The 17,130-nt window shown below is 38.4% G+C and overlaps 1 protein-coding gene across 1 annotated transcript in view; it reads left to right on the plus strand.

The window, feature by feature from the left end:
- Nucleotides 1-17,130, plus strand: part of SLAIN1 (SLAIN motif family member 1) — a 45,732-nt gene that overhangs the window by 3,640 nt on the left and 24,962 nt on the right. The window contains 1 exon segment of the mRNA XM_068182408.1: nt 457-596. Coding sequence (XP_068038509.1) covers nt 457-596 — 140 coding nt within the window.

The raw sequence follows: 17,130 nt of genomic DNA on the forward strand, positions 1-17,130 counted from the left end.
ATTACAAATATGACTTGAACAACATCTGGGTCATCTGTGTGAAGATAAACTCAGATGCTGAAATTATAAATAAATCTCCAGTAAATATAAGTATAGGGAAAAGCAAGAGCACCTTTGGTGTTTGTACAGCACCTGATACATTTGAACTTTGGGCAGTGCTGAAATTCAGACAATGGTAGTGATTAGATAGGAGATTTTAATGTGAAATGTACTTGAAGTTTGCTTGGACATGCCAGAGCTGTAGAGTTGATATTTTGCCACCTATTTTTCTGAGGAGGGAAGAAAGAAAACTGATGTAAACTCTTCTACTTCAGGATATATTTCTTTTAATTTGATATCCTCTTGCAGGGCTTTGGATGTTATAAATTATTAGTGATCTAATAGGAAAGTGAGCATACAAGAGCAAACTTCACAGTATTGCGTATCTTGCTGATACTTCTGTGTGTTTTGGTTAAGGTTGTACGTCTTGCCTACCAAGACTCGCACTCCTCAAGAGAAATCACTGAGTCCTCTGCAGTGGTGCAGACGTGTTCTGGATCATCCAACTCCTGAGATAGAAGCTGCAAAACGTTCCCTATGCTTTAGATTGGAGCAAGGTAATATTACTGAGTTAATTTTGTTATTAGAAGGTTGGCATTTTTGGTCTGGTGTTTCACTCCTCTTTGGGGTTTTCACAATTTTGCAGGCTTCACACATGGCAGATGTGGAGTTTCTTCATATGTATGCAAGTCTTCCTTCATTACATAAATGCTGACAAACGATGGCATTTTTTCGTTTCTGATCATGCGGTTTTTAAAGTATTTGCCTCCTTTGTTATCCATCTTTTCTCCTGCACAACTTGTTCTAACTTGTCAGTTTTCATCCAGGGCTTAAAATAGAGTATCTCCTGACAAAGAAATATTGGTGCTAACTTCACTATTGGTATATCTGTTGAGGTTTGAAAAAAGGTGCTTTTCATTTTTTGTAAAGTCAGAATTATCATGGGGCTATAAATCTTTAAAGACCTATTTGTCAACATCTGATGCAGTGTCAGAACTTTGCTAAGTATAGCACCCACCAAGAAGAGCTGTAACTTGACTGTAGTACTGTTTTGTTGCCCTCTTGGTGATCTTGGGTACTGGAATCCATCTGACGGCTGATCATTGCTGGTGAACTTAGAGAGTTCTCTGTGTGCTGACTTTTATTTTAAATAAATACCAGACAGCACTTTTCTTACTTTCTTATCATCTGGGGTCTCATTAAGATTGTATTAAGTGTAGTTGAAGAAGGTGATTAAGGGAGGATATTAAGGTTTATACCTCACTAGGAAAGAAGAAGAAAATGAACAATACACGAACATGACAGAAGAAGGAATAAAGCTAATGACAGCATGAACATATGGCTGTATAAGTTAGCTGCAGCCATCATTAAGAGAAATTGAGTATGCTCCTATATGCTTTGGAGGATATGAGTAGCTTGGATAAGTCTTATTCAAAATCAAGCGTTTAACTGAATCGGGCTCTGAAGGCATTGGCCTATTGACCATGAAAGATGCTACAATGATTATTGATCTAGAAATACTTCGTTGAGCCTACTTGCCTCAAGTTATGTGGGCCCAGCTGTGGTTCCTATATTGGTAATCATCCCATCTAGTTTTAGGATGGACTTTGGCTTGTTAATTGGGTATCTGGGTTCAGGTGTCTGTAGGGGGAGCCGAGTGTCATGTTTGACTATCAATGGAAGATTTGTGTGTAGAGTCAGAGGAATCAGGGGAGCTGCTCATATGACAAGATTTAAGTGTTGACTGTAGAATAAATTTAGTAGCTCTCTAGAGTCCACTGACAGTAGTGGGTGCTTGGCACTCAACCCCATGCTTGCCTGAAGGTGCATCTGTGTGGGTTTGGGCATCCAACAATAGAGTGCAGTCTGGTGTAGAAGCTCTGTTCAGATTGCCCCACATAGGTATCTAGTGCCTTTTGAGATGGCCTGTTACCCGGTTTTCTATTCAGGACAGATGCAGACCTTCCTAAGGTCCTGTGCTTTTACTGTCCTTTAATGATCCCTTGGCCTCATCAAGGGCCTCTCAGGTGGCCAGGCACACCTGAGTATGGACAATTGAGTCAAGCCTGTAATGTCAGTGTAGAAACAAGCAAAAGGACTGCATGACCTATTTTTTCCCCTTAAAAGGATTTATTTAAATTGAATAGGCGATAAAGGTTTCAAATTAAAATCGCTCTATGGTTATCAGTTCAGTCTCTCTCTCTGCAGAAGTCACAGCAAATGGCTTATGTCACTGAGTTATGTTGACAATGAGTTACTCTGATCCATATGTTCTGCTCGTGGCAATTGGCTCATGAATTTCCTGATTTCTGTAGAAAGTTTCTGAGAAATTATATGCCATAAATAAAACCTATTACGGGAGCAGTATGTTCAAGGAGGGAATAGACTTATATTTATACTGCAGCAATTCTTTGGTAAAATTGCTTTAATTAACAATTCAGTTAAGACTTGATTAACACTTGTATTTCTAAGTATTTTCTTACAGCACCTGTACCTTTTTAAGTAATACATAATAATAAAAAGTCATCCTTCTTACTCTTAAATTTTTAGGAGTTGATTTCACTATATTTATTTATTCCTTAGTTTTTCAACCAGATGTGAGACTTTTGTACTAATAATTTGGTTTTTGAAGTACAGCAAACTTTCTGTAGCCTGACTTCCCCATGTTTTGTTTTGCAGGGCACTCAGTACATGTATAAATATGTACACATAATCCATCCTGATTTTATAAGTGATCCACTAAGTATGGTATTCTTCTTTTTGGTACTGAAGTTTCAAACTTTGTACTTGTAAGTTGAATGGTATTTTTCCCTTTTAGCCATATGCCTTGCAAGGGCATTTTCAAGGAATTTTGAAATCTACTTGTGCCTCTTCTGCTTAGCTCTGAATCAATGGTTAAGACTGAAGTACTTGAGAACTATTAAATGAGTAGTCAGAAAACATTTATAATGTACCAGGGTGTGATTTCTGAAATGACTTATTGGTAGAATTTGCTGAGTGCATGGTGCATTAGCCAAATATTAAACCAGTTTAGTTGTTACAGCTCTTCAGACACCAGTGTGCACGTGGAAATAAAAAGTAATAAAAACTGATTTTTGACTGCAAAGTCAGCATATCTCTTCTCGTACAGAGAGAAGAGCTGTGAGCCAAAAAAAAAAAGGAAAAAAATTTTTGCCAGTCTTATTTTTGAGTTGTAACTAATTCCGATTTTCTTCCTAAGATTTTTAATCCTGCCCTCATTTATTCCTGCTCCTGTGAATTTTTCTTACTGCATTGCATCCTGATTTTCATAAAAGTTTTCATTTGTTATTTGAAAGATCCCAGCATTAGGATATCTCATAACAAGGCTAAAAGTCTTGTGAGAGACTTCTGCCAAAGCACTCCAAGGCAATGAAAATAGTCTAGCAGCTACTTGGTCTTTCAGGCCAGAAATTACTTGAATGGTGGTATTTTCTTTTCACTTTGCTGTGCTCACCAGCCTGTTTCATTTCTAGTGAAAATTACTGTTTTGAGTATTTCATGGTGGAAGTTAAGATTTCATCTTGGCATAAACCCTTAAGGTTTATTATAAGCACAGAGGTGGTTCTTCTTAGAGCCACTCTGAGAGCCTCAGCAAGCTTCTCAGCATTCCTCTGGTCTACCACTAAGTAGGTAAAGCTTTTATAATGTTTATAATGAACCAGGCTTATTACAAACCCTGTTTCTGTGAATTAAGCATGCTAGCTTTAAGGAGGATGGAAGTTTAATGTAACCTCATATGACAGGATCTTTGCTTGGAGTTGTGCCTGTTGTCCATGAGCAATTACAGTGTTGAGATAACATTTGTTTGTTGTTTGTTTCAGTTGTTCTATCTCTGTGGGCTGGACTGGATCACATCTTTCTTCTTACTCTTTATCAGTGATCTTTTGTCTGAAACCTTTCGGGTTTGTTATGCTTAAAGCAGTTCTCTGTATATTGTAGGGTCAATTAGCTCACTGTTTGGATTTTTAGTCTTGCTGTCTATTTTATTTTTTTAGTTTAATTGAAGTGAACAGGGCCACCTAACGGTCTTAATGATGTGGTAGAGCTTCTTCTGTGTTTTCTTAGCATTACTTCCAGATTTTGGGACATGCATTAATTCAGTGAGCAGAGAGATGTGACACGTAAACTTGTAGCTGATGCAGACGGGTATAACGCCTCTGAAACTGATGAGGTGGTGATGAGTGACACCCTGGCTGAAGATACCCTGCCTAACTTCACTTCTGAAAAAGCTCTGGAGCAGGCAGGTGGATAAACTCAAGGGCTTAAGAAGCTTAGCAGGAGTTGGTCTTAAGGAGTTGGTCTGTAGGAGCTCAGCTTTTATGCAGGCAGGGCCTCAAAGTGTAACTCATCCTATTCAGCCTTCCAGATAGGAAGCTCTTCTTTATTGGGAAATATGAAATATTGGCTAGATTCAGAATTTGGCTTAGATGAGTTCTTATTCAGAAATACCATTTCAGATGTTCAAGAACAGTAGGCAGCTGAATTCTAGGTTTTGCAGTTGGCTGCAGTAGTTTATAGTTTAAAGAGGTAACGTCTGTTTTCTTTCTTAAATTATTACTGTGCTTCAAGATGGATGCTGTTATGTCATCTGTGGATGACAAGATACGTTGTGAAACAGATCCACTGCAGTTTCTCTCCATTGCTTATGATTCCATGAGACAAAGATTCTCATTAGAGGAATTTTATTCGTTATTGTGTTGAACCCCAGTGTTACATATTAGTTAAAGTTGATACCCAAACATACAATGTACCCAGAAGAAAAACTGGGAGGAGACTAAACAAAATTATTTCTTTTGATAGTACTGTGTTCTTTTTAGCTATTAAAAAAACCCCAAAATCTGGTAGGTTACAACTGGTAGGGCTTCAGGCAGAAGGTTTTATCTGGATGCGTAACCTGTGGCTTATGCAGGAAGAGGCAGTGTTATCTCCCCTTATCCTAATTCTCTTCCACTTTACATGGGTTCATAGTGAAATAATGAGTCTTTAAGATATGGAATACCCTTCAACTGTTAAAAACCACTGTCATAGGGAATTTTTATGCTGTAGTCTGTTAACACTAGAAACAAACAGAAAATACTGTGAAAAAAAAAAGTGAATAAAAGTTTTTTATCTTGTATGCTTGAAGTGGATCCCATGCTGAAACAAGGGCAACGGGGATTTTTTTTTTTCTTCTAAAGTAGATTTTTTAGGTTTAATTTTATTTGCTGTCCATTGATGATTCAGATACGTATGTCATGATACTCAACTGGATTAATAAAATTTCATGTAGCTTTCTTGCTCATATAAAATGCAGGTTAGTTCTATGTAAAATGCTTTTGAAGCAGGAAGTAATAATGTGTAGAAGCTTAAATAAAATGTTTAATGCTCTAGAAAGAATGAAAAAAGTTGCACAAAGTTTTGGTTCCTTTTTGTGTACAAATGCGTATAAGATCTGACACTTAACTTCAAATTAACTGCAGAGATATCTCTTGCCTTTTTACTACAGCTCTTCAATATGGTTTCTACTTTTTGTTAAATTACAATATACATACTGTTTAAGAATTTAATTTCATATTTGGGGATTGATTGTTGTGCAGCTCATAAGTATTTGCTTAGAACAGAGTTCTGGTTATCATTTCACTTGCAAGGGGAAGCTGAATTCTGAAGTGTCTGTGAAGGTAGAGAGGTGGTGTTAGATCATACCTCGGTTGAGAAGACACCAATCCCATTTAGAGTGGTTTTTTTTTTTTTTAATTCTTGCTGACTACTGAGCTGGGATTATCATCTCATCATGAGTGGTTAAACAGCTAGAAACACCGTTGAAATTCACATGAGGATTTCAGTAGGTTTATTCTTATTTAAAATAATTTATACTCACAGTGTAAGTTCAAAGCCTGTAATGCAGCGTGTGTCTAAAAGCAATAGAAGTAGCATCAACACTGCTTTATGCTAAAAGTACAGGCACATTTAATGTTACCTAGCGGAGTACTAATCCCTGGGTTGGCTTCTGAAGTGTGCTACTACTTTCCTATATAGAAATCAAAAAGAAATCTAGATTTTAATAATTGACTTGAGGGCCTTTGGAAGCCTATCCTCTGGAGATACTTTTTCTTTTGAAACGAGGATCTTTTCAAAACTGGACTGTTCTGGATGCTGTCATTTCATTATTGCTTCTGATAGTCTTATGTATCTTACACACTGTTAGTCCCCAAATTATTGTTACAGCTTTTGTCTTTCATGTTGTCTTTCTGTCACAGTCTGTTGTTTTTCATGTCTGCAGAAGAGAGCTGGGAGTAACATTTCAGAAGGCAGACAAGTGTGACAGAAGTAGCACTGCTTCTTTACTAAAAGGTTTATTTCTGTATTTTCACTTTGGCTGTTTGTTCAACCTAGCCAGCCCTGTATGCCCCTCTAATGCAGAAGGGGGCATTGCACTTTTTGCAGTGTGACTTGGAACAGGTCTCCTACTATTTGGAAAGAAAGCTTCTTTGTATTCACTTGTCTTTTCCCATTAGGTAGTACCAAGTACCATTGTTAATTTTGCTGCTTGCCCTGTATTAATTCAGGGTGAGGAGACTTGTACCTTGAAGTGCACAATTCTAAAATGGTTACTCAGAGTTAGAGGTGGATAACTTCGAAGATATCCTCATGCAGTCAGATAAATTCCTCTGTAAATGTTGATGAATTGTGTCCTCTGCTGCAGAGGAGAGATCAGTTGCTCTTTCTTAGTTTTGTCTGTAGATGATGGAGGACAGATTGTTCCTGAGTTAAGTGCAGTAAGGATTTGTAAGAGCTCTTTTTGATACTCAATGTTACACATAATTTCACTGAACCTTAAGTCATTTAAGCTAGATACTTGGGAGAAACTGTCTGTCCACTGATGCTGAAGATGCCAAAGGACAGTCCACCCAGCTGTTCTTAAGCAGTTGGGTGAACTGAGTCTGGAGATGGTAATTTCTCTCCACTAATTAGAAAAAACCCTTGGAGTACTTAGCATCAGAAGGATTTTGATTTTTAACAAGTTTTGAATACCTTCTGCATTTTGCAAAAGGCCCTGGTGCCTTTCATGCAGAGCTAGTTTCTCATGGTCTCCTATTTCTTCAATCATGGCATTTCCAACCCTGTTTGTAATCATTTGTTTAGAAGCTAAGTTCATTCTCCAAAATGAGGATGCAGGATGCTTGTGGATTTTTTTGTGTTTTCACATACCAGTAGCTATCTGTATCTTTCTACGAAAGGCACAAAAGTTTTGTTCCACATTCCAATCACTGGTGAAATGGTGTAAATTCTATTGTTGTCTGCTAATCCTAAGTTAGATACATGGGCTATTGCTTTGTGTTGTATGTGTATCACAGATGAACATCTGTGTGATTGATTCTTCCTTGGACATATATTTTATGTCTCAATTTCCATCTCCAGACATGGAACCGTTCCTCTTGTGTCTGGCTGGAAGGACCTTGTTGTTGGATCTCAGGTATTTATGTGAATTCATAGAACATAATGGTCCAAGTTTGTTCCACCTAATTTTAGGTTTGTATCTTGTAAATACGTAGTTTAAGGTTCAGCCCCTTTGACTGTGATCATTGATCTTAGCGAGGGTGCCAAGCATAATCTGACACTCTTTTACATCCTTGGGGTATCTAGGTGGGCATGATACAGGATCTGCACAACTGTCTTACTGAACTGGACCATCTGGAGCACCAAAATGTCATTACATTCTGAGTTTAGATGACTGAATCATGCCCTTGCTGTTTTATGCTGAAGGATTGGTTCTGCTCCAGACTGTAGGTGTTAAAATGAGGCTGTCTGCAAGTAGGCCCTTCTGTGTTTATGTATGCATTTTTTTGTCTTTTCTGTTTAGATTGCTTTTTACATATAAGAAAATACAATATGCACTTTATATTGATGCTGTCATTTCATGGAAAAATTATCAGCACACAAGAAAGTAAGTGCAGGATCACTCATGTGGTGAAAGTATGCCACTGCAAGTTGACTTTAAGTAGTATTAGCTGCTTGCCACTTCATGTAAAATCACTTGAAACTTACATAAAGATTTGTGTCAGAATTTAAAGTGATCTCTTAGGGCTAGGGACTCTAATTTTTTTGTTCTTTAGGAGTGGCTCATATAATGTAATTCCAATTTCATTTGGTTCAAGGTCCTACCCCAATGTAGACTTAATAAAAGAGTAGGATTGAGTAGTGGGTCTTTAGAATTTGCATCTGACTGGCACCACATATTTTTAATTTTTTTTTTTATTTTAGAGTTAGTTGGCACTTGATATATTTGCGACTTTTGTCTTCAGGCAATTTTTTCTTCATAACATGTTTGAAGTCCTCGCAGGGCAGGGTTTTGTGGCCTGCTGTTACGTGGGTGATAGCAACTGAGTCATCTGTTGCGTTGTTGCCTTCAGGTATAGAGGAGTTGGCTCAGCGTCCTAACATCCTAATGTCCTTTCTTCCTAAAATTCCACCGTGTCCTTCAAGCAGCTCTGTGAAATGCTAGCAAACCTTCTCCATGTTCTTTGTTTCTCCTTCCTAACCCATAGGAAAGGCAGGATATAGAGTGATTTGCAGGCCAGTGTGAAACAGGAAAGGGTGGAGTGGTAGAATCTTGGCTTCAGCCTGTTCCGCCATAGTGTCATCAGTTTTCTCTTTTGTCATTTCTGTTTCATGTATTGTAGTTGTATAGCCAGTATTCAGACTGCCTCATCGTTGTTTCTTAATGTCTTTTGACATTTTAACACTGAGTGTTAAATACTTCACTATAATCACAAATGAATCTTTATTTATAATGCAAAAAAATAATCTCCGTTTGTAAGTAGGCACATATGTTTCTTGTTGTGGTGGACATAGTCCTAAAAATATTTTACCTGTTTCTGGTTTACGTGGATGGTTATAAATCTCTGATAATTATTTGGAAGAAATAAAATGTTTCTTTATAGAGAAGCTTGAAGGAACAGCTCAAATTATATTGTCCAATCCCATTTCTGCTTATTGTGGACATGACAGGTTCTGGTGATGGAAACACCTAACAGATGCTGCAGAGTACCTTTTATCCTGAGCAGTAAGACAGGGGCAGAAGGATGCTGCAGCAGTGTAATAGTTGTACTGATGATGCTTCTGCAATTTGTGTGCTTTTGACTCCTGTCAGTGTGCCATTCTCATGCCTTCCCTATTGTACTGTGCTCTGGGGTGATATTATATTTCTCTCTTCTGCCAGATTATACCTGTGTTGCTTGTTAGTGAGGAGAAAAGAATGCCTCTTTGTTAAATGCTTGTATAGTTCTTGGTGCAGTGTACATCTGGAAGGTACTCGCAAGGCAAAGTTTATTTTAAGGAGTCTCCCTTGAGATACCTGAAATCACCCCAGGGAACCTTAAATGTAGGCATATGCTCTGAGTTAGTGTCAGGAGACATTGGTCTTTCTCGAGGGAATCTGAAGAGGCTGGTCTGCTTAGCTTAAAAATTGTTGCAGAAGCCCTAACTCACATGACAGTAATGATAATGTTATCTTTATCAAACATCTATATGTCACTTTACCCATTTTCCTGGTAGCAATTTTGGTTAGTGCTTCTTAATTTGACTCAAGGTTGGTGATGAACCTTAATTCTGTGTGAGGATACATATTCTGAATATGTTATTATATTTAACAGTCAGTTAAACCTCTATTTGAACTTTCCTTAATCATAAACTCTCATGATATTTTTCCCATATGGTGTTTTAGAAGTATGAAAAATCTGTTTCACAGTAGCTTTTATTTTTTAAGTGTTTTGTATCTTTTCTCTGCTTTTGGTAATAGTGTTAACAGTTTCCCATGATAATCACATAACTGTGACACTTGCTATATTTATCCAAAAGCCACAGGGTTCCTGGAGGGTAAGTGCTGCTTTTGACCTCGATTTGAGCCTAAGATTTAGCTTTTTCAGTCTGCCTCAGTATAGGCAGCAGATATACTTGAACAAAGAAGAAGGGAGTGTGGCATCTTGGAATGATATTGAAGTCAGAAACTGTAAATTGAGATGTCTGGCAAAAGCCTGCTGCCAGAAATTTAACCTGTGAATACAGATGGCAAGTAGATATGGTTTTAGGGGGAGCTGTAGTGTTTGTATGGGTGTTGCTGGGATGCAGAGGAATTTCAGGTCTAAACAATAATGATAGGAAAAGTGAAATTTAGGGTTAATCCTGGACTAATAGGACTAATTTTATCTTTTCTGTATTTTCATCTATCATAAATGGTCAAGAGAGTTATATTCCAATAGACACATATATTTGAATTCTACCTGGTATGTAATAAAGATCCTGTACTGTTAAGAGAAGAATGGGAAATTGTCCTTCTATGAATCTGTTTTTAACAGAATGCATCCCTCACCCTTTATGTTTCTCTGTTTTGCCAATGGTATTGCAACAAAGAAAATAAGAATTATGTAAGCTACCAGAAAATTTAAATTTAGGAAATGTAATTACATATTTTTAACTGTATTTTTCCTCCAGCAACTTTTTCAGAGAAAAAAATACACCTTTGATTCAAATTCTTGCTATCATGTCTGTTCGGCAGTATAGCACATGTCCACTTAAGAGGAGTGTTGTATATCCTGTGTGGCATGTATAGATGAAGTTCTCTTTTATTAACTGGAGTTACTGTCTCTGAAGAGTCCACTAAGCAGTTCATAATAGCATTTTTTTATACTAGTGCAATGTATAGACTAAATGAATAGTACATTTTCAGCATGAGAGTACCTTGTGTAGTAGCTGAGCTCTGATCTACAAGGGGAATTAACTAATACCTGTTCTTTATATCACATAGAGAAGCCTTACTCCTTATCCTAGAGGAACCCCCTAAGAGTGGACTTAGAGAGTGAAAGGGCAGAGGCACCCTTCATCTTCGTTAATTTTGTCAATAGCAATTGAGCTCTTCTTGAAATATATTCCATGTTTTTTTTTAAATAAAATTTTTTATACTGTGATTAAATGTTTGTCATGATTATTACATAGTGGTGATTTGATCTTAATTTGTTTTTCAGCAATGGTACTGTTACTTATTGTCTTCTTCTATCACATATTCAACTTCAAAGACCAAAGCTGCAGAAGGGGAGTCTGTCCAGTAGAGTTCTCTGGGATTGCTGTGATTGCAATGATTCAGCATCAACCAATACAAAGAATTGAAATTGCAAAGCAGATACTACTTTCTAAGGACTGAGAAAATTTCTAAAAGATTGGGTGAATTGCTGTCAGGGAGGTTTTAAATCTGCTGTTGGCTGATTGAAGTTGGGATGTCTTCATATAGATGCATATAGATTTAAAAGAGTGGGGAGATTTATTTCTGCACCAAAAAAAGCCTGATTAGGCTAACTGGTCTTGAAAACACGCCTTCCTTCTCAGGCTGACATTAAGAAAATACCGTAAGACTCATAATTTTTTGGCTATGTAGAAAGTAGCTTGCTGATGAGAGAAAAGCTTCTCATGTTCTTAGTAGCCTTGAAGGGTACAGAGCATATCCAGGCACAGAGAAGACTTCACATGTTCTTGTTGTGTTACCAAAACATAATTGCCTAACATAAGAGTGATCCCGTCAGTGCATACAGCCTGTCTACACCCTGCAGAGCATGCCAGACAGCCTAGCTCCAATATATCTACACAGTGCAGTGCTGCATGGATAATACACGTTGGTATAGCTGTCACTGGGATCCAGCATGAATGAATGTCATGACAGCGCTCATATTTTGGCTTTCAGGTTTCTAGTTACCATATCTGTTTCTCTGTGTGTTAATCATTGTTAAACATGCTGTAAGTGCTTTCAAGATAAGGTTCATACTACTTTATTTAAGCCATCTTAAACTTCAGGCTTGAAATCAGTTACTAGTTGAAAAAAAGCAACATCTTCGGAGCATGAGATCTGTCTTCCTCCAGTGACAGAGAGTAGCATCATTGGTTAGGTAGGACTGGAGGTCATGTTTGAATATTGTACACTAGTTGAGCTGAATACAGATCACAGTTTCTTAAAGATGGAAGATATGCTGCATTTTCCCAAATGTTCTTCTTCTTCTCCTCTGTGACTGAAATTCAGGTTGGCTTCTATACTTTAACTCTCATAAGAAATTTTAATCATCAAGAAGAATTAATTTCTGACTTTTATTTACCCTATGGTATACTGGATTGAAATCCTTGAAAACAGGCTTTCTACAACTTTAGGACAAACCTGAGACAGGAATCAAGTGTCTCCAATTTTTTATACAAAGGAAGGTAACTAAATAAATACAGTTTAAAAAATCTTCTGTGATGATGTCTAACATACTCTAGGTAGAAGTAGTAGAAAACTAAAAACAGCAGAAATGTAGTAAGAAAAAGACTGTGTTGGTCCAAAGCCTACTTGAAGTCACTGGAGTCTGTAATTTACCTGGGGTTTGTGCATTATCTTTATGTTCCTTCAGGTATTTACCTACAAATTGTGTGCTTTAGGGGATGAGTGTCAGATAACTTTGAGAGGAATCTTCTGCTTTATATTTGAGATTAAAAATTTGATATGCTGAGATAAGCTGATATGTATTGTTTCCCACATGACAGAAAAAAAAAAAGTAATTTTATGCTCTAGATTTGGCTGGCAATGATCAGTAAAAATTATTTCAAACTCTGGAGTTTGATGCCCTATATTTAGAGATTTTACTACAGGGGGACTTTACAAGACTTGCCTAGACATCATGGGGTTGTTCTGACTCTCATAACAGAGCTACATGTGGTATTGTTGCCATTTGCACAAGTACTGGAAAGGTCAGGTCTGTGGTAAAGATGTGAATACAGTGTAGTTTTGTTCATCAAGAATGTGAGAAGATGTACATCCATGATCTGCTTTGGCCAAAGTCCCTGGTACGTACATACGTTTGTTCTGGGAAGTTTTCCTTGTATTGAGCCTGTCTAGGTCATGGCAATGCTTATAGAGTGTCTTATAAAGAACAGCTTTGCTCAGTGGTGTAAGAGTAATTTTCAGATATTATTCTGCTCTACTGGTAAAATGCCCCTTCACCAACAGGCTTACTTGGTTTTTATATTAAGGAATCCAAAACAATTGAGTGGGTATGTGGAGTAGACTGGCTAGGGGAAGCAAGTATCTTCTAGCTGCAAGGCAGCTGCCCAGGAAAAGCAGCATTGTCATAAGTAGTAGTACAGTGCATTATCTGGCAGAGAACTATCCAAAAATGAATTTACCAGCTTCTATTGGAACTGAAAAAAATGTCATTACATCTGCCATGGCACGTATGAGGGTGAATGAAGGCCTCTGAACAGGGGGCATGAAACTGCTTCTTCCTCTTGGATGGTAAGGCAAACTCCTCATATAAGGATAACCACAAGGGACAGAGCTGACTGGCTGGGGAAGAAGAGGACCTTTAACAAAAGTCACATAATCAGTGTATGTACCAGATGGATTGGGAGCTTGAAAGCCTCCTTCTGAGTGATACATAAACATGCCCAAAGAAGCAGCAGGCCAGATGTCTCTCAGTCAACTTCACCACTTGAGAAGTTTTAGGATGATGAAGGGCTTATTTAAGTGCAGAGATTTATGATCGTGGGCCTATATTAGAAACAACTCCCACTCCAACATACATTATTTATTTTATATGTGATACTAGGTTTTTCTCTTCATTGATCCAGAATCTTGGCTATCAAGAGTTATGAATTAGAGGGCTCAGCCTGCCCCAAGAAATGTGCCCTGGGGGGTTTGTAGAGCTACAGCTCTTCTGTTCCTTTCTGATAAGTTGTTTGCACTATTGCAAAATAACAGCTCTGGTAACTATTTTCCATGTCAAAGTGGAAGGAATTTGTCTTTTTTTTTTTTTTTTTTTTAATATCTTGATCAGGGCCTGACTTTAGACTTTCAACTTTCTTTGTTTCTTTTCACCAGACCTGAAAATCAGTGTCAAACCCTACAAACAACATGATTTCTAGTGAGGTTGCCAAAATTGTGCCTTTTTCCTCCTCCATGAAGATATGTCACTGATCCAGTTACAGTTGAAGGCACCCCTCTGTGCACTTTCTCTGGCAGCTTTGAGCCAGAGAAAACAGGTTCTCATAATGTCCTCATAATGCTGGGTAATGGCCATGATTTATGATAATAAATCTGGCACAGTGGCTGTCAAACTACTGGTCACCAGTATTTTACCATGTGAGCTGCATCCTGGGCAGGCACCTCTGCTGAAGATGCTGCAAGTTTGGAATTATGGCAGCTGTGGAAGTGATGGCCACAACCACATACTTCTTGCTGCTGTGTATCTGCAGACATTCCCTTGACTGTTCTGAACCTAGAAAGAATATGTCATACTGGTCTTCAAAGCAAATGTCCACTGGAATTAAAAGATGTGGACTATATCGCAAAAAAAGGTTGCTGCAGGCAAGTAGGCAGTGAAGAGGTGTCCTGAGACCCAAATACGCTGTTTCTCAGACTGGGAGATGTTTTAGACCCAACCAGCATTTAAAGAAAAAGACAGACCTTTTTCTGTTCAAAATGAACCTGTTTTTGTTGCTTGTGGAGTATTGTGGCAAACAGAGCAATTAAACCAGTTCTGAGAGATTGCAAAATACTCTTCACACAGTACGCTGTGGGATTTTGCTGTATCACACTGTCACTGAAATACAAACAAAGCAGTTACCAAAGGTAACAAATTCAAGAGTGAAAACGAGGTTGGGATGAGTTTCACAATGTTTACGCAAAATGACTATGAGAGTTTGGATTTTGCTATGATGTTATGGTAACATGTGCATGTGTGTAATCAATGATAGACCTGTGTTTTATTAAGGAAAATATAAACTCTTTCACAAATTGTGCCAGCAGAAATGTTCCCCCTTTGGATTAACAGGCAGTGAGTAAAATGTGATGATGATCACAATGCTCCAACAATGTTGAAGTGGTATATATGTCATGACTTCTGACACAGCTCTGCTTAAATCATAGTGCTGTAGATTGAAATAGCAAAGTCGTTGTGAAGACACCCTTTCTGCATTGGAGGAGTAGAGATGTAATTCCTAAATTAATGTGGTGTGGAGCTTTTGGCGAAGTTATTTCAACAGATTAATTATCCCCACCAAACTGGGTGCAGCTGGCTGCTTTGAAGGTATGCTGATTGTGGAAGAGACATTAGTTTCTTGCCACAGTCCTACCTTCCCCTGGGTAATGCACTAGCTTCCTCAGAGCTTCTTCAGAGCTCTTCATTTGTGCCTACTGGGATTGCTGCCTGTTCAGATCTACTAGCAGAGATGACTGGATGATGGCTTCCCTGCCCATTTCAGTCAGTACGTGCTGGGTGAACCTAACCAGAGACCTGGGAGTTTACAGCCAGAACCAGTGGAGACAGGAGGTCTATCCAGCTGGCCCAGCAGGCATTGGAGGAAGATGCTTCAGTGGCTTGAGGTGCATTGTCAGCACATCTTGGTGGTAGATCTTTATCCAGTGAGTGAGGTTACCTTTGTCATGAAGTGCTTACAATTTGGTTCCCTTTTTTGTTGGTAATTGTTAAAATTCGATGAAAATGCTCTTGCTTTGCTCAGCGCTGTGTGGGTGTGCAAATGACTGGTGTCAGTCATGGAGTTCATCTCCCCTGCTCTTACACACATCTTGGAGGCTATTCTCTGATGTGTTTATTCTGGAGATAGTGTTACTTCAGATGTCCCACCTTCCTGCCGCTGTTCTCCACTTCTCCATTTCTCCCTTAAATGTGATGATACAAGTGAGCTTCATCTTCCTGGTAAAGGGGATTGAGAAACTCTTCCTTCTTTAAAAAAATTAATTAACACAGGGGTCTGCTTCCAACTGGAACTGCTGCTGAGAAAGTTGTTCGGTGACTTCAGCTGAACACAAGCTGGTTTCAGGAGGAGGTGTGCAAGCATTGCAGTGCTCTAGTGCTGCAAGAGCTGTCTTTTTCAGTTGCTTAGAAAGTGAAAACTGAAGGCAGTCTTTGAACTCTCTTTTTAAGCTTTGTTTATTGTTCTCTATAATGAATACAGTCAGTTTCATTTGAATGTATGCAGAGATCTGTATTGGAGCCAGTCACACTGGGCTGCTATTGTAGGCAGAGAAGACAAAGGGGTACAGCTCATGTCCTTTGCAAGCAGAGGTGAGATGAACCATGCCCTGGCCTTCCTTTTGAAAATAGTGTCCTGAGGTGACTAGGTCAGCCATCGATGTCTGTATGTAAGAGCACCTTCATTGTGTCTGGGACATAGGATCCAGCATCCTAAAGCACCATAAATAGATATGGGAAGAGAGAGAATATGGGGAAGTAGTATATATACCTGCCCTGACACCATCCTAGCTGTGTAGCCAGTTCAGTGACTGACAGAACCAGATGTGAACTCTGAATTAGATGTGATTTATTAACCTTTGGTGGATTCTTCTTTTGTGAGTTTGTGTATTCTTCCCGTGTTAATGTTTGCATTCTTAGTGCCCTTTGGTAAGAATCCTTACCAAAATCCTGTTTTTGAAGGCTCTTAAGGCCTTATTTGAAGGCTTCTAAAATTAAGTGGGTTAAACAGTCTTCTTAATGAATGTGATATTAATGGTTTGGTAGAAGAATCTGGGGCTATATATTTTGTTCCATGTTACCCTATGTAGTAATACACGAGAATGAGTCTTCTGCTTAGTCTGTCTTACTTCAAACTAGCTGAAATGTGAGCTGCTCAAGTATGCTCATGGGTTCTGGTCAATCCACCAAATAGAATGAAAATGCATCAGACTGACTTTTTTGTGTAAAAACTGGGAGCTGGGGAGGAAACAGAGGTTTTGGCCCTAGGTCATGCCTAAGGCTTAATATCTGAGCATAGTATTTGGCCAAGTTCTCAAAGGAGGGAAGCTGGGAAGCCAAATTTGGCTGTTAGCTCTAACCAGAAAATTTGTTTTTGGATGTGTGAATGCAGGTAGAGTTGTGCACCCAGGAGGAAAATGAATGCTGAGACAGTTGTATATTTCACAAAGCCCCTGTGCTTATCTATTTGCATAGCTGTACAGTAAAAGGTTTTCCTTAAAAAAAGAGCCAAGTTAAAAAAACCCACAACCCTACCCTCCAAAGTGCATAGCTAAAAGGTAGTATCCTTTTTTGGGATTTGTAG

This window comes from Anomalospiza imberbis, chromosome 2, assembly GCF_031753505.1.
Source record: "Anomalospiza imberbis isolate Cuckoo-Finch-1a 21T00152 chromosome 2, ASM3175350v1, whole genome shotgun sequence".
Classification (NCBI taxonomy): Eukaryota; Metazoa; Chordata; class Aves; order Passeriformes; family Viduidae; genus Anomalospiza; species Anomalospiza imberbis.